The following is a 23,404-nucleotide window of genomic DNA, read 5'->3' as shown; positions in this document are numbered from 1 at the left end:
ATATTACAGAGATACCTACTTCTATCTCTCTATCTATCCATCTATCTATAGGGGGAAATCAATAAATTAAGATTCATGGGATATAGATTCTTAAATTAGCTTTCTAAATGGACACGTATGTGTGTAAGTATGTGTACCCTGTATTAGTGCTACTGTTCACCAGATATTTTTGGATTTCCTTCTTAGAGGCATGAGGCAGTAAGGCATTTCCCTGCCACTCTGATGTGAGATGAGGTCATGTGGGTTATTTGGCCAGTGAAATGTGAGCAGAAGTGGTATGTTTCACATCCAGGTGGTAATCTTGAGAGTCACTGCTCATCTCATCATGTTACCTTCCAGCAGCCATCGTGACTATGAAAGCACATAATGACACAAAGTCTCTGTCGGTCTGGATTCCTAAGTGATCTGGATAAGTAGAGACTCCCACAAGACTGTGTTTGACCCCCAGTGTCCACAAGAAATGCATTTTTTCAGGCAAAACCACTGAGATATGTGTATTGTTTGTTACTATAGCATAACCTAGTCCAGAGGTTGGCATGCTTTTTTTGGTAAAAGGCCAGAGAACAAATATTCCTCTTTTTATTTTTCTTAACAAATTAAAAAAAAAGAAAAGAAAAAGAAACCACCCTTAGTTCCAGACTGCACGAAAATAAGCTGCAAACCAGATTTGGCTTCATTTCCCAATGCCTTGACCTAGTCTACGCTAACTGTAAAAGGCTTTACTTCTTTCTGCACCAGTTTCTTCAACTGTAAAATAGAATACAACTGTCCTAATTATCCTCTCAGTTTTCTTGAGAGTAAATGAAGAAATGGAGATGAAATTATTCAGAGAAAAGTAATGCTATATGCTATATAAAATATTTCAAAGCCAATGATTTAAGGCAATATTTCTAAACAAAAAGTTTAAAAAGAAACATGTTTTCTCCATTGCGTTCCCTTTATTTTCATGTTTTTAGCCTATTTCAAATGGATCCTTTCCATACAGTGTGCTTTACACTTCCTCAGATATGTTTTATAGAGCAGTGGTCTGCTAAGATGTTACACACACACACACACACACACACACACACACACACACACACACGTTCTTTGGACAAGTAAATTTAGGCAATTCTACATTCTCTATCCATGGAATACTTATTATCCATAGAATACTTATTATCCATGGAATACATATGATCTATCAATATCAGTGGAATTTCTATTCAGCCCAACACACTCTAGGCAGCCTTACAGTGCCTCTTATTTCATACTGAGCTCCACAAAGTTAAGTCATTGCCAATATGACTGGTCAAAGTCTGAACTTGTACATCCCAAGTTCTGCATTTCCCTAGCCTTATGAGTGACCTCTAGGTTTACAATGTCTCTGGACAATTTGCATGGCATTCTTGGGCTTAAACACCAGTTGTTGGCTATGGTAAAAATTAATTTCATGCTAAGGTCCAAAACTGTGACAAATGCAAGTTATCTCAGCTTTAAAAGAAACCCTCAAGAGACAAGTGCTTGATGGGAGAGGCAGAGGAAAGATTTTGGGTTATTTGACATTTTTGCCTTTCTAGACCAATGGTTTTATAAGAATAAAGAGAATCTACAGTGGCACTTTCTGAAGAACTCCAGGTTTTTAAAAGCAGCAAGGTCTGGAAGACCTTGTCATCTGTGACTGATGCTATGTTACATTGGGTCACTTCACTCTCCCGAGTGATAATCATCTTTATTTGCTGTTATTCAAACCTAATTCAGCATGTGGCCCTAGAATGAATAACAAATATTTCCCATTTAGAATGGCACAAGAATGTTTCAAATCAGCAAATCCAGGAAAGGGAGAACTGTGAGACAGTACAGACATTAAAGGCTAAATGAAATATGCTTCAGATATATTATCTATCTATATATATTTATATTATATATATTTTCTTACACACATAAGTATATATATATATGTGTATATATATATACATACATACACATAATTTTATAGGTCACTGCAAAGAAACTTGAGAAGTGTGTTAGCCGTGCCAAATTAGATATTTCTCCTTCAGTTTACATAGACTTATAGAACATTACACACATGATGACTTTGGTAATTTTCCACAAGATATAATAGAGAAAAGTGTTAGAAGATAATGTTTAAGGCAGTAAGTTAAGGTCTAGCCCATGAATAGACTGCATCCAACTGAAATAATGTGAAGTTCTTCATGCATCTCAATCTTTCCTGCCCTCAATCAAAGTGCCCGAGTAACTGGGAACTGGATTTGAAAGACCTGAGCCCAAGTATGAAGTTTCCAACGAGTAATAGTGTGAGGTGTGCAAGGAAAGTTACTTAAGCACTCTGAACTTTTACTTATTGACCTAAAAAACACACAAAGGTATCTCTCTCTATGAAACTGTTGTGAAGGTACTTACAGATAAGGTATATTGAAAGTTTCTACATTGGTGTGTTGGCATGTTGTTATACTATGTCCTTAATAAAGATAGATAGGAATCTGGGTCGGTTCACATGTGTGAACCAAAGTATCAGTGATTCAAAATCCACAGATCCTAACCGCCCCTTTAAAACCAGGACTATATGGTAGATGCCAAGGGGTGAAATGTATTTCCTAGCTCTGCTTGAGGGGCAAGGATTAACAGAAAACCACCCTTAAACAAGCTTAAACTGTGATAAAAATGAATTTTTTTCCTTCATGAGGAAATTCAAGGTAGTGCGGCTTTCAGGACTGGTTGATTCAGCAACTCAAGAATATTATCAAACAGCCAGGTTCTTTCTCATTCTCCTATGTTGTCCACAGTATTAACTTTAACCCATATCTCTTTCTCCAGTGATCAAACCTGTACCACAGCAGTGACAATGCCAAATCCTTAACTGCTAGGCCACCAAGGAATTCCCAAGATCGCTGTATTCTGATTATAAAGCCCTGGTTCCTCAAGCAATACTGGAAAGGAAGATGGGATTGCTACAACTGGCTTAGTCAAATCAGAACCTGCCTCCAGAACTAGGGTCACCTCCCAAACCACATGGCTACTGCATGTAAGGGGTCAACCGGCTTTTTCTAGAAGACCTATATAGTTTTTAAGTTAGTCTGATAAAGTCACCAGGTCACTTTCAAATGCCAATAGCCCACTCAATTTTGAGTTAGGAATTTATAGTGTGATTTTTAAATTGTCTTCACTTACACACTTTATCTAAACTAGTCATGTAAATTAGCCCAGATCATACAAACAGGAAAAAAAATTTAGTTTGAGAGAAATCAGGCCACAGGCAAGAAGAGATTTTTTTCCTTCCTAGTTAGGAATTATATATATACCAGTACTGTATCCCAAGACAGGGGTCTTTGTCATCAACTGATATGCCATGTGTTTGATGTTGATAAAAAAGTTTTGACCATGTAATAATTTTTTTTTTTTGCATGTACACATTCTATTTTCTCACATTATCATGCTCTGTCACAAGGGACTAGACATAGTTCCCAGTGCCACACAGCAGGATGTCATTGCTAATCCATTCCAAAGGCAATAGTTTACATCCATTAACCCCAAGCTCCCAATCCACCCCACTCCCTCCCCCTCTCCCTTAGAACTAGAGACTCTCACATTGACCATGTAATAATTTTAGCCAGATGATGTTATAAGATAAAAATCTGATGTCTGAGTCCTGGTTCTTCCATTTTCTATCTGTGTGACCTTCAGTGAATTACTTAACTTCTCTGTGGCTCCCTTGCCTGTAATGTAAAATGGTGTTAAAAATAGTACCTACCTCATGGGATTGATATGAGAATTAAGTGAATCAAATGTGTAAAAGGGCTTAGAACATGGCAAGATGCAGGAAGAGGATAGATGTATGTGCTATTATGTCATATTACCACTTTTTCTTCTATTTTAAGGTGGTGAGCTATCTATTGAGGATGTTTAGGTTTAGGCAAGGAAAGTAAAAGGGAAGATAACTCTTTATATGTATTTTCAGGATTGTTATTAAGAATTTGCCTTAAGGGAGTTCCCGTCATCCCTTAGTGGAAACAAATCTGACCAGCATCCATGAGCACGCAGGTTCAATCCCTGGCCTCGATCAGCGGGTTAAGGACCCGACATTGCCGTGAGCTGTAGTGTATGTTGCAGATGCAGCTTGGATCCTGTGTTGCTGTGGCTGTGGTATATGCACTGGCGGCTACAGCTGCAATTTGACCCCTAGCCTCCATATGCTAAGGGTGCGGCCCTAAAAAGACAAAAAAAAAGAAAAAGAAAAAAAAGAAAAAGAATTTGCCTTAAACCAAACTACATTGCATTTAAGAAAACTATGATAAGATTCGTGGGAAACACAAATCTGGAAAGACATATTTCACGCCAAATGATGGAAATTCAACACTTCATTTTGTATTCACCATGTGGGTATAAAACTCCTCAGGACTTACTCATGCCAAGTCCCAAAGTGTAAGAAAGAATCTCGTTTGTTTTAAATAGCATTTGGGTGTAATTTTAATTGCCAGTTGTTCATGAATTTAGCTTGAGTCTGAAAAATACAAAACTATTCAAATCTCCTCTTCCACATATTATGTTATAGAAAACTCATGCTTATGTGATTGTTATTTTTAGAATTTTATTTTAATTCTAGGATTTTTGAAAGTTTGTGAGTCATTTGTGTTGTTCACCGATAATATGAACTCAAGTATTATTTTTAAAAATTGTTAAAATACTACTTAATCCAATTAATGACCTAATAATAAGACAACTAGGACATGAACATAGGCTACTTTGTATAGTTTGCTATAAGGTTGAGCGAATTGAGGCCATAATTACAGATTCTATTTACTATGACATAGTCTAGTTTGAAAAGCTCTGTTCTATAACCAGTGCACTTCTTGGCAGCTTCCTGGGACTGTGGGATTTTGAGGACACAGGAAAGACTAGGGAAGGATGGAGAGGATACAAGCCTGCATCTATACAACAGTTAGAAAGTAATTCAGGGAGTTCCCTGGAGGCCTAGACATTAAAGATTCAGCATTGTCACTACTGTGGCGTGTGTTTGATCCCTGGCCCAGAAACTTCCGCATGCCTGCAGGTGTGCCCCGCCCCCTTCAAAAAAAAGAAAGTAATTCAGAACTGCTCTTAGAGATGGTGGGTCAGTGGCATGAGTAATAATAATCATGACAATTGAAGGTTACCAAATTTTTTTTTCTTTTTTTTTTTTCAGTGTGGTGGGTTGCACCCATGGCATATGGATGTTCCCAGGCTAGGGGTCGAATCGGAACTACAGCTGCCAGCCTATGCCACAGCCACAGCAATGCCAGATCTGAGCCACGTCTGCGACCTACACCACAGCTCACAGCAATGCCGGCTCCTTAACCCACTGAGCGAGGCCAGGGATCGAACCCACAACTTCACGGTTCCTAGTCAGATTTGTTTCCGCTGCACCATGATGGGAACTCTGGTTACTAAATATTTACACCTGCTAGACACATGGATAGATGTCTTGCAAAGTTGATTTAATTTTCACAGCACACAACAAAGGAGGTATTATTATCCCCTTTCCAAAGATGTAGAACGTGAAGCTTGGCGCATTAAAGAAGCTTTTTCACAATCACACAGCTAGTAACTGGTAGAGCCATAGAGCCGTGTGGAAGGAATGCTTTTTTCCAGAGAAAGATGGAGGATGGACCTACAGGGCAATGGGTGGGGCCACTGAGCTTACTAAAGCATTAATGTCGTTTTCCAATACTTTTTTTTTTTTTTTTTTTTTTGCTTTTTAGGGCTGCATCTACGGCATATGAAAGTTCCCTGACTAGGGGTCGAATGGAGGCCAGGATCAAACCCGCATCATCATGGTTACTAGTTGGGCTCATTACCACTGAGCCACAATGGGAACTTCTTCTAATACTTTTTCAGCCACACTCTAGCTGCAATTTTCAGACAGCTTCATCAAAAATAAAATAAAATAAAATACCACAAAATACAACAAAATAAAATGATAGTAATAATGATAATAGTATTATTTAGTAATTATTGTGTGCCAAACACTGTTTAAGCACATTTAATCCTTTTAATGACCTCAGGTATGAGATGGATATTATTTTACTCTCATTCTGCAGATGAAGTAAATGAAGATAAAGACACTAAATAATTCCTCTAAGACCATACAACCACCAAAACGAAGAGCCAGAACTTAAGTAACCTTCATACAAAGACAAAAGCCCATGTCCTTACTGAGATATTACATTGACAAAACTAAACAGCAAAGAAATGTTTACATAATTGGTGATGAAAACTGTACTCTGTATTACTCCATCCAAAATTACCCTCTCCAATTTGGCTCTCAGAATGATTAATCAATGGTTTCATGGCAGAATATATGATGCTTATAATGAAAGCCCCTCCCAAGAGCATAAATATTTCCTGAGAGACAAAAAGGCAGGGGAGTAGAGTATACAAGTTCCTCACACATTCTGAATGGGGTGCTGCAGGTTCTCATCTAACTTGTTTTTCATCTAATTGGTGAAAAGTCATAATTGTGTTGATGCTTCCCTAAAGTTCCGATGATCTGTATAAAATGCTGAGATTTGCTTACAGCATGTGCGCACTCAGCCATAAAACCAAAACAGGGAACAATTCAAATGAAATCTCACCATTTGTTCAAATGCTTGTCTCTTTGGTTGCACCTTCTTAATGAATGGTAGCAGACAAGCAACACGGCTAATAAGTTATTTTAATAGGGTGATGTAACGGCGTGTGAACTGTTACCTCCTGGGAGAGTGAGTGACAGATTCCAGTTCTCATTACTGTGTAGATTAGTCTCAGAGAATTCATTAGTGCCCAGTGTGGCAGCTCTGCTGAGTGCCCTTAATTTGGAAAAAGAGACAGGAGGCCTCTGTGCCCAAGAAATGCTAAAGACAGATGATCTGGAATTGAAGGCTTTTAGGGCAAAGGACTCTCCTGAGAAGACGGCAATTATTCACCTAGTTTTTCAGGCAACGGGTGACAGCTCTCTTCCCTTTAGTCTACATGGCTAAACACATGAGGAACAACAGAGGATTTCCCCTTGCTTATGAGAAGGCAGGTTTAATGCAGAATGCTTCAAAGGTACCATATACCCATATGACTTATCTCCGTTAAAAATGACTTTTTTATTTTACAGAATAACAGTGAGCAGAAATAGCACATAAAAATGCAATTTTTCAATGGTCCTTGTATTTCATTCTTAGATAATAGTTTTAATCCTCTCCACCAAACCAAGCTTGCTTGGTATTGATTGATTTAAAAATCCTATATGTGCTATTTCTGCCACATGCCAGTAAAGATATTTCTTTGAACTAGATTCATAACAAACACAACCATTTGACTTCTGGGCAATTAAAGGTGCCAGCAGAGCAGTATTATATATCACCAGAAAGCTTTCAAATTTTCTTGACTGAAATCTAATAATAAAACATATGTTTTATACACAATCAATACCCATATATACATATATAGAGAGAGGTATTTTATAGGTATAATGAATGTTTCAGTACACGTGATGTACTGTTATTTGTATTGTCCTATTTTAATCTCTTCCTTTTGTTTATACTATTCCATCACAGCCTAGTCTATTTTTTTGAATGTTGGTTTTTAAAAGTGTTGGTTTTTAAAAGTGATGATTTTATTTTAAAAATTGATTTTACCATCTACCGAGGAATCAGGATTTGCTGTTTAAAAAAGTAAATGAAACAATCATGTCTCAGGACAAAGGCCTTTTCGTATAAATGTGTGTAAAAATCATAATTTGTTTACTGACTGCTTATTATAGGCCAGGCACTATGTCAGTGCTTCACACAATTTCTTACCTAATTTACTCTCCACAACAGAGATCGTAGAAGATATTATTATTCTGACTCACAGATCAGAGAATCAAGCTCAGAGAGGTAAAGAAAGTTACTCCAGTGTACACAGCTGGTAAGTGGCAGAGCTATAATACTGACACATTGTAGGCAGGCAATAAGTATTGATTGAATGAATAAACGAATGACTAAATTATGGTTGAGAACGAGGGCCCAAGCTGACTGACTGTTGGGTGTATTTACAAGTAGTCCTCACTGCAGCATTTCTTCTGGACCACAGTCTAACACTGTGGTTTTCAACTATCACAAAACAAAGATAAAGTTTTTATCTGAAAATGCAAAAATTATTTCTTGATTGGGAGGGGTAATAATAATTACGATAACACTGATGATGACTGTGGCTAATATTTATGTGCCGCAGCACTGCCAATATGTGCCAAGCACTGCTCTCAAAGTGTTTTCACATATTGATATAAAATAATAATAGTCACTCTATTAGGTTGTTATGAGGACTGAGTTTACCTAACTCTTACATCAACCCTATGGGGTAAGTACTATTATCTTTGTTTTATAGTTGAGGAGACTGAGCCACAGAAAGGTTAAGTGGCTTGCCCCAGAACACACAGCTGATAAAACTCAAGAAGTCTGTCACCAGAACCTAAGCTCTTAACCCTTACTCTTTCCTGTAATCATTGGAGACCAGCTAAGTTCTTTTTATCACTAAAGCAAGGTTGATACCTTCCAAAGCAAATACACTAAGAAATGCAAAATGCTTTAATGAAGTGACCCATCCATTGTAAGACATTTAGCTCTCCTAGCATATTCATGGCTTGTTAATTTTAGATAATTTTTCTTGAGGCTTGGATATAGAAAATATCACTCAGCATAAATATTAAAAATTATGATTTTGGAATATCTTAATTGTCATGTCCTAATATTTTATAAAGTTGGTGATAAAACCTAATTTTAAGAAATTAGTCATATTTTATTTTTAATAAAATCAAATTCAGAAATATTTGAATGGTTAATGGCAATTCACTCTAAGACATTCTTGGAGGGACACACACATTCTCAAGTATAATCATGGGTACCTCGCTGTGGTGGGACATCTCATTGACAGAACTAAGGGATTAACACAAGCTTGAAGAACAAACCAGAATCCAGATCACAAGCTGATCCCACAAGGAAGCAAGAAAACAAACATGACAAAGGAGATGGGTCAGAAGACAGGTGTGTACTGCAGACTCTTCAAACTATTCTGTAAGGAGACTTTGTCTCTTTTGTCCCCGGATTTTCTCCTAAATTAGTTGAAACCTATAAAACCTACCACATAAATACAATGGTGAATTTGGTTAGTTTTAGATAATCACAACTTTCTTCTACCTGGGACCGACACTAAACTATATTTCCTAGGCTTTTGACATTCTGACCAATGAAACATGGGTAGAAGCTAACAACCTGCCTTGGGAGTCTCTATTCTCTCTCTCTCTCCCTCTTTCCGTATCCACTTGCGAGATGACACTAGGAAATCTTATGTTTAAGAAGGAATCATATTCGGTCCCTGATCCAGTGGGTGAGGCAGGGGTTCCCTGACAGCCAGCATGGGAGAGTGGCAAGATTAAAAAATAAACCTTTATTAGGTCACTGAGGTTTTAACAGCAGCTAACATTACTCATCCTAAGTCCTGGAATATGAACACTGGTGTGCATGCTATGTTTTAAATAAAGATTATGATTGGTATTTAGTGATGTGAATTGGGGAAGTTGTGGTATGTTATTTGCACACACGGCCAGGTGATCAAAGGCCTGGCTGATCTTGTTAGGAGTCAGAATGATTCCCAGCAACCATGCTGGCCCTGGGGCACAGGTAGTCAGATTGGTTCTCCCTCCACAAAATCTTTTGGACTCATTGAAGGATCTGTTGGCCTCCTCTCAACAAACTGTATGGACCTGTAATGCCTTAAAGACTCAGGTGGATAAACTGGAGTCTGGATAAACTACCTAAGTTCAAATCCTGCCTTCACCTCTTAGTAGCTGTGTCCCTTGGCAATCTGATGAAAATCTCTGTGCTCCACTGAGGTATATGAAATGACTAGCCAATGGGGACCTGAAGTATAGCACAGAGAACTCTACCCAATATTCTGTGATAATCTATGTAGGAATAGAAGCTGAGAGAGAACAGGTGTATACATATGTCATCAATTTGTTGTATAGCAGAAATCGCACCCTTGTAAATCAACTATAATAAAACTTAAAAAACACTCTGTGCTCATCTTTCTTATCTGTTAAGTCATCGAAATAATAGTACCTATATCACAGAGTTGTTTTGAGGATCAAAAAGTTGATCAATATAAAGTACTTAAAAGAGTGTCTGGCATATGGCATATGATGAATGTTAGTTGTTGTTAGCATTTTAATCATCATTCTTGAGTCATTCTCCTTCTCTTGCTTGGAAAATTAAGCCTTATAACACACATCTTTTCTAAGCAAAAGGCCTTTTCTCCCCTTCTCTCCTTTCTCTCCATTTTTAGGGATGCTGGGGGGCAGTAATAAAGTTTGTTTTTATTACAATTCTATTCTTTGAGTTCATTTTCCTGTGTCCTCACACAGTCAGAAGGGAAGAATGTTCTTTTGCTTTCTGACTTACGAAAAAAGAGATCTAAATTTGAATTGGTCTTAGATACTCACAGGCAGCAATAACTCGGAGGTGAGGTCTGGGTCCAAATGGAGGTGTCTGTCCCCTTTACACAGTTGAAAGGGTGTTTTTACAAGGCATGAATCTGAGCTCAGCTTTCTGCTGCCTATGTCTTCCCAGTCTTTGCCACATCTTTCAGTATGGCCTAGTTACAGTGAGAAGTTCAAGGCCAGTTTTCCTGGCATGGTTGTAAGGAATGGGTAGCACCATCAAGAGCCACGATTTTGGTTGGGAAGTGGGGGAGATTTCATAATGAATTTTCACACATTAAGACATTCTTAAATTCCCCCAGATCACTGACAACAGGAAATGATTAATGCTTAAAGGGACATTGTTGCCCTTTCTCCTTCATTGGACACTTTGTCATGGTGGCAGCCAGACTCTCTTATGAAGGTTAAAAAGTAATTATTGGCCAGAGTGTATCAGTTCCATTTCTCTCTATTTCAAAAAGCCAGTTAACTGTCCATAAGTTTAAAAGGAGAATAGATGGGGTAGAAGCAGAGACCATGAATGTGACTGAAAGTACATGGTAACAACAAAGAGAAACTTGTCGATATTAGGTTGATGAAAACTGCTCAGACTTGCCCTCACTCTGCCTGCACTGAGTTCACTGCTCACAGAAGACAGGGAGAAAAAAAAAGAAAAAGAAGAGAAAAAAGAAAGAATACCTGCTCACTTCATTTCTAAAGCTTGAGGACAAATCAGTATCTGTTTTGTTTCATAAATTAAATAATTGAAGTCCGTTATTAGCAATCCATAATTAAGAAGAAACTTTGTGACAGGAAATTGTCCTCAATGAGAGAGGCAGAAATATTTTTACTTGGAAACAATGCAGTGCTTTTGTTTGCATTTCCTTTTTTGTTTTTTTAAGTGAAAGGGCAGGACTGACAAAGAAAAGGGATGAATTGTAAAACAGTGAATGCTAGGAAGTAAAGTTAAATCACAACACCTATCTTTCGAATTTAAACAAAGCTATCTTCTCTTTACCTTGTCTTTATACCTAGTGTTCTGTATTATACAATCAGACATGCTGAAGTGAATTGCTCTAAGACTTCTTGTATAACAGCTTTAATGATCCAAGTGTATCAACATTATATTTACAAATATGGCAGATATTTTTTCATTACCCTTGGCTGCCAAATATCTGAACTCCCATCATATATTCATATATCATCTATTTATCATTAGACAAATTCAAAAAAGACCAGACATTCACTTTCCCAGCTTCTCTTAAAGCAAGATATAGGCGTAAGACCTGACATCCACTGATTACATACATACCTCATATATTTTTTTTTTTTTTAATTTTTTTGTCTTTTGTCTCTCTCTTTGTTGTTGTTGTTGTTGTTGTTGTTGTTGCTATTTCTTGGGCCGCTCCCGTGGCATATGGAGGTTCCCAGGCTAGGGGCTGAATCGGAGCTGTAGCCACCGGCCTATACCAGAGCCACAGCAACGCGGGATCCGAGCCACGTCTGCAACCTACACCACAGCTCACGGCAACGCCGGATCGTTAACCCACTGAGCAAGGGCAGGGTCCGAACCCGCAACCTCATGGTTCCTAGTCGGATTCGTTAACCACTGCGCCACGACGGGAACTCCCCATATTTTGTTAATTACTTTGTTTTTTTTTCTTTTTACAGCCACACCTGTGGCATATGAAAGTCCCCAGGCTAGGGGTTGAATCACAGCTCTCCTGAGGCCTACACCACAGCCACAGCAACACTGGATTCAAGCTGCAGCCACAACCTATGCTGCAGCTTGTGGCAACACCGTATCTTTAACCCACTAAGCATGGCCAGGGAATGAACCCGCATCCTCACAGACACTACGTCAGGTTCTTAACATACTAAGCAACAATGGGAACTCCCATATTTTAAGTAAAAGGCTATTGATATAAAGCAGGAGCTTCAGGGAATCCTTTCTAGAGTGAGAGACTATTACAAAAAGACCCCAATCCCAGGGCAGCAGTGACCATGGCTCCCTGCCCGTGAACGGGAGCCAGTGGTGTTGGCAGTTCAAGGAGCAGAGATAGCCACATTCTGGGGACGTCAGTTCCACTAAACCAGAACCTGACATTGCTTCTGGTCATGATCCTAGCCTGATACTTCTAGGATCTCAATAAATCAATAAACTACCTGGTACCCTTTCTTTTGCTTTTTCAAAAAACTTTCCTTGGAATAACCTTAGATTTTACAGAAGAGTTGCAAAGACAATACAGAGAGCCTGCATATACCCTTCACTCAGCTTCCTCTCGTTATCATCTTACATAACAACGGCACATCCATCAATGTAAAAATTAACATTGGTCCAATCCTGTTAGCTATCCTCTATTCAAGATGCCTCTGTTTTCCCACTAATGCAATTCTGTTTCAGGATGCAATTCATGCCACCACACTACATGCACTTGTCCTGTCTCCTCAGTCTCCTCCAATCTGCCTGAGTTTCTCGGTCTTTCTTTGTCTCTCATGGCTGTGACACCTTTGTGGTCAGGTAGTTTGTAATACGTCCTTCAATGTGGATTTGTTTGGTGTTTTCTGATGATTAGACTGAGGTTATGGATTCTGGGGGAGGAATCCATAGGAGTGATGTGCCTTCTCAATACACTACATCAAGAGGGACAGGACTTTGATAGGTCCTATCTCTGGTGATGTCAACTATGTCCTGCAGGTTAACCCCATGTTTGTCAGGTTTCTCCACTGTGAAGTCACTATTTTTCCTTTTCTATGTTCTATTTGTTAGAAGTGAGTCACAAGTTTAGCCCCGACTCTAGAGGAGGATATTAAGTTTCACTGTCTTGAATTGATGGACATATGTTAAAATCACCACAGTAATTAATAAATATTTTGAAGGAGATATGTTGAAGCTATGCAAACATTAGGTCACTCCTTAAAGATTCTACCCACTAATTTTTAGCATTTGTCACTGGATCCTGCCTATGATACAGGTACTGTGTGGTGTGGTAACAGTGATTTTCTATTTTCTTAATTACTGCTACATGCATTAATTGAAATTCTTCCATAAGGAGTGTTTGTCCCATCTCTCCCATCTATTTATTTATTTATTTATTTAATAATGTCTTTGTATCTGCATGGCTATATAGATATCTGTGTTACACTTTGGCTTAGAATCCAATACTATTATTATGTGTTTTGTTCAAATTGTTACAGCTTTAGCTACTGGTACTCTTTCAGGATGTCTCGTATTTTTTTTTTTTTAACATATGAATATATCCGTTCCTTTTTCCAGATGGGTTATTACTAATTATTGAGTAGATTTTCCTGTGCTACACAGTAGGTTCTCATTAATCATCACTTTTATACAGTAGTGTGTATATGTTATTCTTACCCTCCCAATTCTTCCTTCACCTATGCTAACTATAACATTGGTTTTGAAATCGGTGAATTTGTTTCTGTTTTATAAATAAGTTCTTTTGTATCATTTTTATTAGCTTCCACATATAAGAGACAAGTCTGTATCCTGATTAAAAAAAAGATTATTACTTTCTTATCTTCTGATACAATAAGACACTCTAGACTCATCTTGTATTTTTCCTGCAACAGTCTTAAAATCAAAATTTCTCTAAGAAGCCCTAATTCCTTTCAGTAGAAAATGAGCTTGGAGGCTGATTTCTATCAGGATGTCACTATTTCTATGCCCTCTCAGCAGAAAGAGTTAGGAAAAATGTATAGATTACATAATATACATATTTGTTTATCTATGTATGTAAATATATACACACAAATATTTATTATGTATTTATCTTTTATCTCTTTATCTACATATATACAGACATATATAAATATTTTTCTCTCTTTTTCTTTCTTTTTTCTTTCTTTCTTTCCTTCCTTCCCTCCGTCTTTCTTTTCCTTCTTTCTTTCTTTCTTTCTAATAAACATGAGCTCATTCCCATCTCTCTGACTCTAATCCAGACTGATAGTTTTCATTCTAAACCTTTTCTTTTCTTTTTTTTTTTTGCTATTTCTTGGGCCGCTCCCGTGGCATATGGAGGTTCCCAGGCTAGGGGTCGAATCGGAGCTGTAGCCACCGGCCTACGCCAGAGCCACAGCAACGAGGGATCCGAGCCGCGTCTGCAACCTACACCAAAGCTCATGGCAACGCCGGATCCTTAACCCACTGAGCAAGGACAGGGACCGAACCCGCAACCTCATGGTTCCTAGTCGGATTCGTTAACCACTGCGCCATGATGGGAACTCCACCTTTTCATTTTTAATGTCTTTCTCTAACAGTGAGAAACCTGGCTCTCAGTATCACAAAGTATTTACTTATTTGTTCAACTCTAATAATAGATATGCACTAAGAAATGTGAAACTATACCCTGTGAGAAATTAATTTACCAGCTAGAGCACAGACTTAGTATACAGTTCCTTTCATATTTAATCTTACAGGTGCAGTCAAATCACTCTTTTTTAACGTTACTTAGGTCAGCTTCTTACTTCCACGAAAGTGTCAGTGAAGTTATTTTATACATTTGCAATCCAGTTAGATTCATTTGTCACACTCTGCATCCCATCCTGGGTTCTCGGAACAGCCTGGTTATTTTTTTCACACTGACATACAAGTTGCACAGTGTTTGGCTCTCCGACTTTTGACAAATGCATAGAGGCATATACCCAATTCCACAGTGCCATACTGGCCAACTCCATTATCCTGAATTCCCCTGGGTTGCCACTGTGTTATCAATTTCCTCAACCCTCTACTCAGAACCCCTGGAGACCCCTGGGTCTATTTTCTGACCCTATAGTTTTGCTTTTTCCAGGATGATATATAAATAGAATCACACTACATGCAGCCTTTTATGTATGGCTTCTTTTACTTAACAAAATGCAATTAAGATTCATACACGCTGTTGTGTAAATCAATAGTTTACATAAGAATTCTACTTTTCAACAGCAATCTACCTTAAGTTTTCTTCTGCAGGTCTAAAGTAGAGACACATTTCAAACACTTAGTATTAGAAAATCCAGTATTCATTCATTTACCTAAATGAATAAACTCCTCCTTTGAGCTCAACATGCTGGGCCAAGACCTGGGAATACATCAGTGAACAGGAAGGACTACAGTATACTGTGATAACTGTGACTGAGAGAGCAAAATGATGCAGAACCATGGAAACATATTGAGCTACCTCCATCTGTCAGAGCCCTGGCCAATTTCACAGAGGAAGTAACATCTTGGCTGAAGGATAAAGAAAGAGGAATAAGTAGGAGCTAAGAGGAGACGTCACATAGGACAGGTGAGGTGCAAATAGTTCCAGGCAACAGGGCTTGCACTTTGAAAGGCCTATTAACATGTGAGGAAATAAAGTCTGTTCAGAAAAGCCAAAATCTGAACTTAGAAAGGGGAATGAAGTGGAAAACATAGCAGGGGCCCATCAGGAGGAATGGTGTACTCCACATCAGAGAACGCAGTGTACTCCTAAGGATAACTGCCTACGATAAGGCCTGAGAGTCCCAGCAGCCTTTGCCTGACATGCTCTCAAAATCACCTCCATTTATCTCCTAATTTTAAGTATGAATCACAGGGAAGTAACATAGTAAACTCTGAAAAATGTAGTAATTTTGGAGTTTCTCATCATACCTCAGTGGTTAACGAATCTGACGAGCATCCATGAAGACGCAGGTTCCATCCCTGGCCTTGCTCAGTGGGCTAAGGATCCGGCATTGCCGTGAGCTGTGGTGTAGGCTGGCAGCTACAGCTCCAATTTGACCCCTAGCCTGGGACCCTCCACATGCCTCAGGTGCGGCTCTAAAAAGCAAAAAAAAAAGAAAGAAAGAAAAAAAAAAACAAGAGAGACAGAGAAACATGTAATAATAATTTCAATTTTTCTATTGGAGGTTGAAGTGAACGTAGAAGTTCCTTCAAAGCTTTGCTTTCCTTATATAGACACATACTAGCTTGTCCTAAGGGAGAAGATGATCAAGAGTTTGGATTCAGAATGGAAAACATGTTTTTCTTCATGAAGGAAAACAAACAAAAAACACAATGACAAAAGGTAAAACTCTGAATAAGATTAATGAGTTCACTGTGCTTCCAATAATAAGATTGGCTCAGAGAGCTGGCTTATTTAGCAGATTTTTTTTTTTCTTCCTGAAGCCAGTTGGCAACTCTGTGGCCAAACTCTGAGCATTTTCACTGTACACTGACAGGCGGAGAACTGCAACTGAGGATGAGGTTTAAGTATCAGATGCAGAGGGTTGATCTTGTTTTGCCTGAAATGTCTGCCTCTCTTCATTTGTTTACCGACATGTAATAGCATTACTGATTTAAAAGAAGAAGAAAAAGCATTGGCAGACTTTCTTCTTTGAAAAAGGTATTTGAAATACATTTCCATCACTCAATGAAAGGATCTGAGTGGACGTCCATATAAAGAAGCATTTGGACTGGTAAGTAAAAAAGACAGAGTCAATAAAACTTAAAGTTTGTATCAGAAATAGTCTTTTGAAAAAGGAATCTGAAAATGTTATGACTCCGGCCAGCGATCTGTCCATCTTTCCTTGCTATTACCATTGTTAATTATCTAGTAAGGTGAATCCAGATACTTAAAATATTGTGACACTGAGGTAGGAAAATAGATGCTGAACACACATTTAAATTTCCCCCACCACACCTTCTTCATCAATACCATTCACAACTCCAGATGGTAGATGCTATCAGCATCCACACCTTACAGATGAGGGAAATGAGGCCTACAGAGGCTTTAATTGTTTAGGGTCACATACCTGGTAAGTGGGCATGAGCTGGAATTAAACCAGATCCACTTGATTCCAGTCTGTGGTATTCATGCGCAGTTTGCTATTTTCTTTTTCAAATTTGGAGTTTCATTTATCGATCTTTCTATTAACTGTGCAGCCATCCACTACATAGTCATACTTTGTTTAACCAGATTTCTACTGAGTTGCATCGAGGCTGTTGCTGGTTTTTTTGCTATAATGAAAAAATGTAACCATTACATCCTTACAGTTCTTTTCCCATTTTTGGTACCTGTATTTACAGGATAAATTCCTATGTACTGCACAGAAAAAAGCACAATATGATTGATCAATTTAAAATTTTTTACATACTATAATAATGGAAACATTTATTCTCTTGATGGAAAACTGAATGCTTCATGAGAGCTTTAATTCTTCTAGAAGTAGTAAAATGAAGCTTTTATTTTCTTTGTAACTATAGTCTGTGATTGATTCCAGACAACATAAAGTCACCATAAAACTATAATGTGTCAAAAAAGAGTAGTACTTACTTGTTAAAAATATGTATGCGCTGAGCCAGGATGGCTTGAATTTTAACTTCGGTTCCATTTATTAGCTATATAGCCTTGAACACATTATTACTATTTTCTAAGCCACAGTTTTTCATGCGAGATAGCCTACCACCACTTTTTATAAGGCTATATGAAGATCATTATTTCCGAGAAGGCATGTAGAGCACTTAGCAGCATGCTGGCACATAAAAAGTGGCCGATAAACATTCATTACTATTTTGTATATTAATTCTCTCACATGTGTGACAATTTTGGTATCCAGATCTTCACATGAGTTGACATACCATTCATATTCATTCATTCAACAATATTTATTGAACACTTACTATGTGCCAGGGATGGTTTAGGTGTTGGGGATACATGGGACCCATAGAAAGAGGATTTCTATTTAAAAGTCATCCAAGTTCTATAGGAATCAGAATGTTTTAAGAAATTTTTAACTTGAAAAATAACATTAGTTAAAATAATATCCTCTGAAGCAGAATTTAGGACATTTAATTATAATGCTAAAGATGTGTTATTTTAAATTGATTTTGATACTTCTCTAAAAATGAAAAATGACACTACTATTTATGGGTCAATGGCTAGTGGGAATTCTTTTTACAGCTGCCTTGTGTCATTTATCTTGATCAGACACTAAATAAGCCCATTTTTTAATAATTTACAAAATCATTGTGTTTTATATCCTGGCTCCTGGATCACCAAAGGATACAACTTAACCTTTACTTTCATCTATCCATGTGGAAAAATAATATGTGACAAGGTGTCTGAATCCTACATTTCAATTCGCCTGCTTTAAAACTATCAGTTGAACAAAAATATCAACTGGTATCAGTTGCAGAAAGTGGAAACAATGATTTCCTCAGAGATGTACATTTTTGAAAATTTGAAACTTTAATATCAAATGGGATACACTTTTCAGCATGCATATGTGCACATATATACATTTTTTTAAACACCATCAGCAGGAGTATTTAGTGGATAAGTAGCAATCTTCTTATTGTTATTTAAGTCTATGTGTACAGTTCGGAAAAGTTAGTAAGGGATCAAAGTCAGCCCAGAATGATGTCATAACAAGGTAATATGGAGTTTGATTATGTGAAAAGCTGGATATTTACACAAAGAGGTCAGAAACCAGCTGGCTACATATAAACTAAAGAAAAACCAACAAACGTCCTAAGACAGTTCTTATTCTCGATTTGCTATGGACTTGCAAGCTTAGCACAATTTTTAAAGACCCAAATATTGAGAATGTTTTCTAAGTCAGCACAAATCCACTCAAAAATTTTGTGCGGCTTGCTACCCAAATTATCCTGCAGGCAACAAGAAAATATGTTTATTTTCCCTTTGCATGATGTTATTTAAAAATTATAATATTGTTTTGAAAAACTGTAGCAACATTTTACCTCTATGACTTAGAAAAGAAAATCCTCCTCATAGATTCAATAAAACACCTTGGGCTATTTTTCTAAGTGTTTTATTTTTATTCTACAGATCTTAGCATTTGTTCAAATTGGGTTTGGTGAGGAAATTCAATTGATTTGTCTGGACAAGCGCCAATACTGGAAGAAACACATATCTGAAGTCAGTTCTGACTGTCTTCTTTCCTCCCTCTCTCTCCTTTTTTTACTTCTGCCCTTGCTTTTTTACCTTTGTCTCCTCTCCTTCTTTTTTTCATGACTCTCAAATATCAGCAACCAATATGAAAGATTACATAAGTATACAGAAACTTGGGTAACGTGTATTACAAAGATCTTTACTGACTGGTTGAAACTAGTTTATCTTCAACTATAGTCATTCTCTTCAAAAGACTGAGGCTGTATTTTAAACCGAGTAATGGATTATAGGAAGGAAAAGATAAACAAGAAATGTGAGGTCTCTGGGTTATTCCTTAAAAATAGAGAAGACCCCAAAGTGAGGGGGAAAAAAATGAAGATAAATCAAAGCTGTATATTCAGGCCTAATAACAAGAACAGAAATAGACCAGGATCACAATTCTAATGTTAGACTAAAGATAAGATCTGTTAAATTCTTTGAGGAAAATGTATCTAACCATTAAATTCACTCTACGGTAGCTTTAACAAAACCCTTGATTGCCAAGATTATCACAATACTATCTGATATGAGGTGAAAAAGCCCTCAGTGTTGGAGTCATTTGTGTCAGAATGCTTAAACACCACCACAGAAGTCCCACACCTTTATAAACCATGGGTTTTGCTGATTGAGACATATGTTGCCTTATCAATGAATTTAATATCTGGTAGAATATAAAAGCACTGCAGGGCCACAGAGAGATGTTGACATTCACAGTGAAACTCCCTTTCTGAACATTTGGTTTTCATAATCTTGAACTCTTTAACTCTTTCCTTAAAGCTTTAACTCTTTCTTACACTTTCATAGGCATTTCATCTAGCCAGTCTTTCCAAATAAAAGAAAAACAGTTCAAGATCCCCTTTCAGCACAATATAATGAAGCAAGGGACCACAGCCTCAAATGCCAAAAGGGCAAACACAGAAATAGCTGTAAAACGACTATGATGTAATGACCCACTTGTTTGTCACTGTGACACAGGACGCAAAGGCAGGGTCATGATAAAACGGTGTCCCGCAAAGCTAAAATGTCACCTTACACTTGGGCTGGGCCACTTTGTCTAGTGTAATTAATCTCCTCCCTAGCCTCCCCCCCGCCACACCTCTTATTTTCCCCCAGTCTCTATTTCTGTTTCAGGGTGCCTCGAAGTTAAAGGAATTCGTGAAAGAAAATTTGTTCTTCGAAGATAACTAGTTTTTCTACTTCACGTGAAAGAGGGCTAGCTTTTGCTTCTTCTTCCTGAGACTGGACAGAAGATGCAGAAGTCACAGAAGATCTAGGCCCTGTTCAGTGCTCTTCTGCGGGGCTGTAAAATCTTGACTTTCTCAGGAGAATGGAAGTGCTTCCTTGGCGAACAAGGAATTGCAATATATGAGTCATTCACTTATAGTCAGTCCCAATGGAAGTTTTGTTTTATATTTTCAAAGTGGAAAGTGTTTCATTTTTTTCTCACAACTATAGCAATTTTGTGCTTACTCTGTAAATATGAGAGAATCTAGAAAGGTAAGAAAGGAGCTCTTAATTGTAGCTGTGCTAGCCACTACAAACAATTTTGTTGCATACCCTTCTGTAATTTTTAATATGCATTCAAACAAACAGAGAATTGTTTACCAAAATACATATTTTTTTTTATTGTGGTGAAGACATATTACATAAGATTGACCATCTTCACCATTTTAAGTGTACAGTTTATTCACATTGTTCTGAAACAGATCTCTAGGACTTCTCATCTTGTACAACTACAACTCTGCATCCACAAAGCATCAGCTTTCCCCCCCAGGCCCTGATAAGTACGACTCTTTGCTTCTGTGAATTTGACTACTTAATATTTCATATAACTGGAATCATACAGTGTCTTGATTCTGTATGATTTTATATGATATGGCTAAATGGAAAGCCTTATTTCATTTAGTTTAATGTTTTCAAGGTTCAATCATGTCACAGCATGTGAAAGGATCTCCTTCCTTTCCAAGGCTGAATATATCCCATTGTATGCATACATCACACGCTACAATTATACGTTCATCCACTGATGGACACTTGGGTTGCTTCTGCCTCTCAGCTATCAGGAATAGTGCTGCTATGCACATGGTTGTGTGCTATTTATATTATTTATAAATCTTAAAATAATGTACATTATAATGAACTTCTATGAACATAAATATTTGTATAATTGATGAATTCTTTTCTTTAGAAAATTCCTAGAACTAGAACTAGAATTGCTGAGTCAAAGGGTACATGCCATGATGGGAAATCCTGATGACAATTTTTTAGCACAACTTTTCCCCTGGAATTTCTATTACTTCCTCTGCCCTCTCCTTTCATTATGTGTCCTTTAGTTTTTCCATACTTTAAGCCATATTCACTATTTTACAAGCCACAGATTGTCCTGGAGGCTTATTCCTGGGGCTGATGGTCCCACACCCCTAGGCTGCTGGCAACCTGGGACATCCTTTTACTCCTTTCCTGGGTCAGATCTATTGTTCCCCACTTCCTAAGTGGCTTATGTGCTCTGCTGAAACACTGTCAAGTAGCTTTATAGGAAGATGACAAATAGGTAGAAATGTAGATAGGGCTTGTATCTTTGTAATTATAGTTATAGAGAATTCTAGGTGGGATATCATCTTACTTCAGAACTCTAAAGGTATCTGCATCTCATTTATTCTGCAACTCATGACTTTTTCTCCTAGAAGCTTTTAGGTTCTTTATGAAAATTACATTGATCTGAAATTTCACCACAGTGTGGCTAGGTGGAGGTGTCTTTTGATTTGTTATGTTAAAAATTCAGTGGGTCATTTCAAACCAAAGATTCTTATCCTTCTTTTACTCCAGTATGTAATCTTTTTATCATTTGCTTGAATAATTTCAACACTTCTTTGCCTCTTTCTATCTTCCTAAGGCTTTTATTAGTTGACTATATGTCCTCTCATTATGTTCCTAATAGTTTCCCTCTTTTACTTGTTCTTAATATTTTGGAAAATTTCTTTGATCTTTATTTTTCTAGTATCATTACTACATTTTTAATTTTGGCAATTATATTTGAAATCTCTAATAACTCTTCTCATTCCCTCATTGTTCTGTATCTTGTTTTGTAGACCTAATACTTCCTTAAATCTTTTTGAGAACATAGGATGACTTTAAAAGTTCTCTTTATATCACTTCAGATCATTCTAAGGATGCTTTTTCTGCCCTTTTTTTTTTTTTTTTTTTTAGAATTTGCTATTTCTATTTTTTTTTTTTTTAATACTGCCAGTTCTCCTCATATTCCAGTGATTTCTCTGTGTTAGTAAAAAAGGAGGCCTGGGTAGATGGAGTAGACGTTTCTGCTTTAGTGTAAATAAGACTTTTCCCAGTAGGTCTCTTCTTTTTCAGAATTTCCTCCTAGAATGGGCCAGGTAGTGGTGACTGGTGAACTCTGATTGAGGATCAATGGAGTGGGAACTGGCTGTCAGGCTGAGCCCCTGCAAAATCCCCCCATGATAATGGCTTCCCTTCAAGGCACCAACAAATTTAGAAATGTTATCTTTTCCCAGTTTGTTCAATTTCTTTAGAGAGAAGTCATCATGTTTTGCCGGGGGGTAAAATGCTGGCTGCCTGCTCACTGTGTACATGTTGGAAATGGGGTGCTGACTGGGAGAATTCAGAACATATTCAGACCTTTAAGTAATCTCTCTCGTTTTAGCTCCATCTTTCACTCTCCCCCTCTGTTATGTCTGCTAACTCTGTACCCAGGCGTCTGTGGGGTTCCACAGGGCAGATTAGCTTTCTTCCTCTAGAGAGCTGTCAGAATCTATTCCAAGCTGATGCTTTCTCTGCCCTTTTCTTCTAATGGCTCCCATCTACATTTTGTAGTCCAGGAAGTTATTAAATATCTCACCCTTTAGTAACACACCCACACACCCACATCCTCTCCTGTCTATTGTGCCAGGCAGCTGCATTTTTGCTTTGCTTTTAGCCATTACTCACAATCTCTCTGTTCTGCTCTCCATCCCAGGGAAATGACTGCTGCAAATGACATGGCCATGCCAAATGGTTTCTA

The 23,404-nt window shown here is 37.7% G+C and overlaps 1 protein-coding gene and 1 long non-coding RNA gene across 6 annotated transcripts in view; both read right to left on the bottom strand.

The window, feature by feature from the left end:
- The window catches only part of XRCC4 (X-ray repair cross complementing 4), a 335,612-nt gene that overhangs the window by 36,025 nt on the left and 276,183 nt on the right, over window positions 1-23,404 (bottom strand). For 2 of the 5 annotated variants that reach the window (XM_085013989.1, XM_021085371.2), the window contains exon 8: window positions 17,310-17,438. The exons of the other annotated variants lie outside the window; for them this stretch is intronic. In XM_085013989.1, coding sequence (XP_084870115.1) covers window positions 17,402-17,438 — 37 coding nt within the window. In that variant the 3' untranslated portion in view covers window positions 17,310-17,401. Of the gene's footprint in view, window positions 1-17,309; window positions 17,439-23,404 lie in introns of those variants that run through there. 5 annotated transcript variants of the gene reach the window in all.
- Window positions 7,538-14,034, bottom strand: LOC146405623 (uncharacterized). The gene is made up of 2 exons (XR_014838222.1): window positions 12,090-14,034; window positions 7,538-11,774 (listed from the first exon to the last, which is right to left on the bottom strand). It is a non-coding gene; the product is annotated as an uncharacterized LOC146405623 (long non-coding RNA).

The sequence above is a fragment of the Sus scrofa genome, chromosome 2 (assembly GCF_054392235.1).
Source record: "Sus scrofa isolate SSC_HxYL_T2T_F1_AM1 chromosome 2, Sscrofa_HxYL_maternal_Yorkshire_Landrace_v2.0, whole genome shotgun sequence".
Taxonomy (NCBI): domain Eukaryota; kingdom Metazoa; phylum Chordata; class Mammalia; order Artiodactyla; family Suidae; genus Sus; species Sus scrofa.
This window is presented reverse-complemented; position numbering and strand designations above follow the sequence as displayed.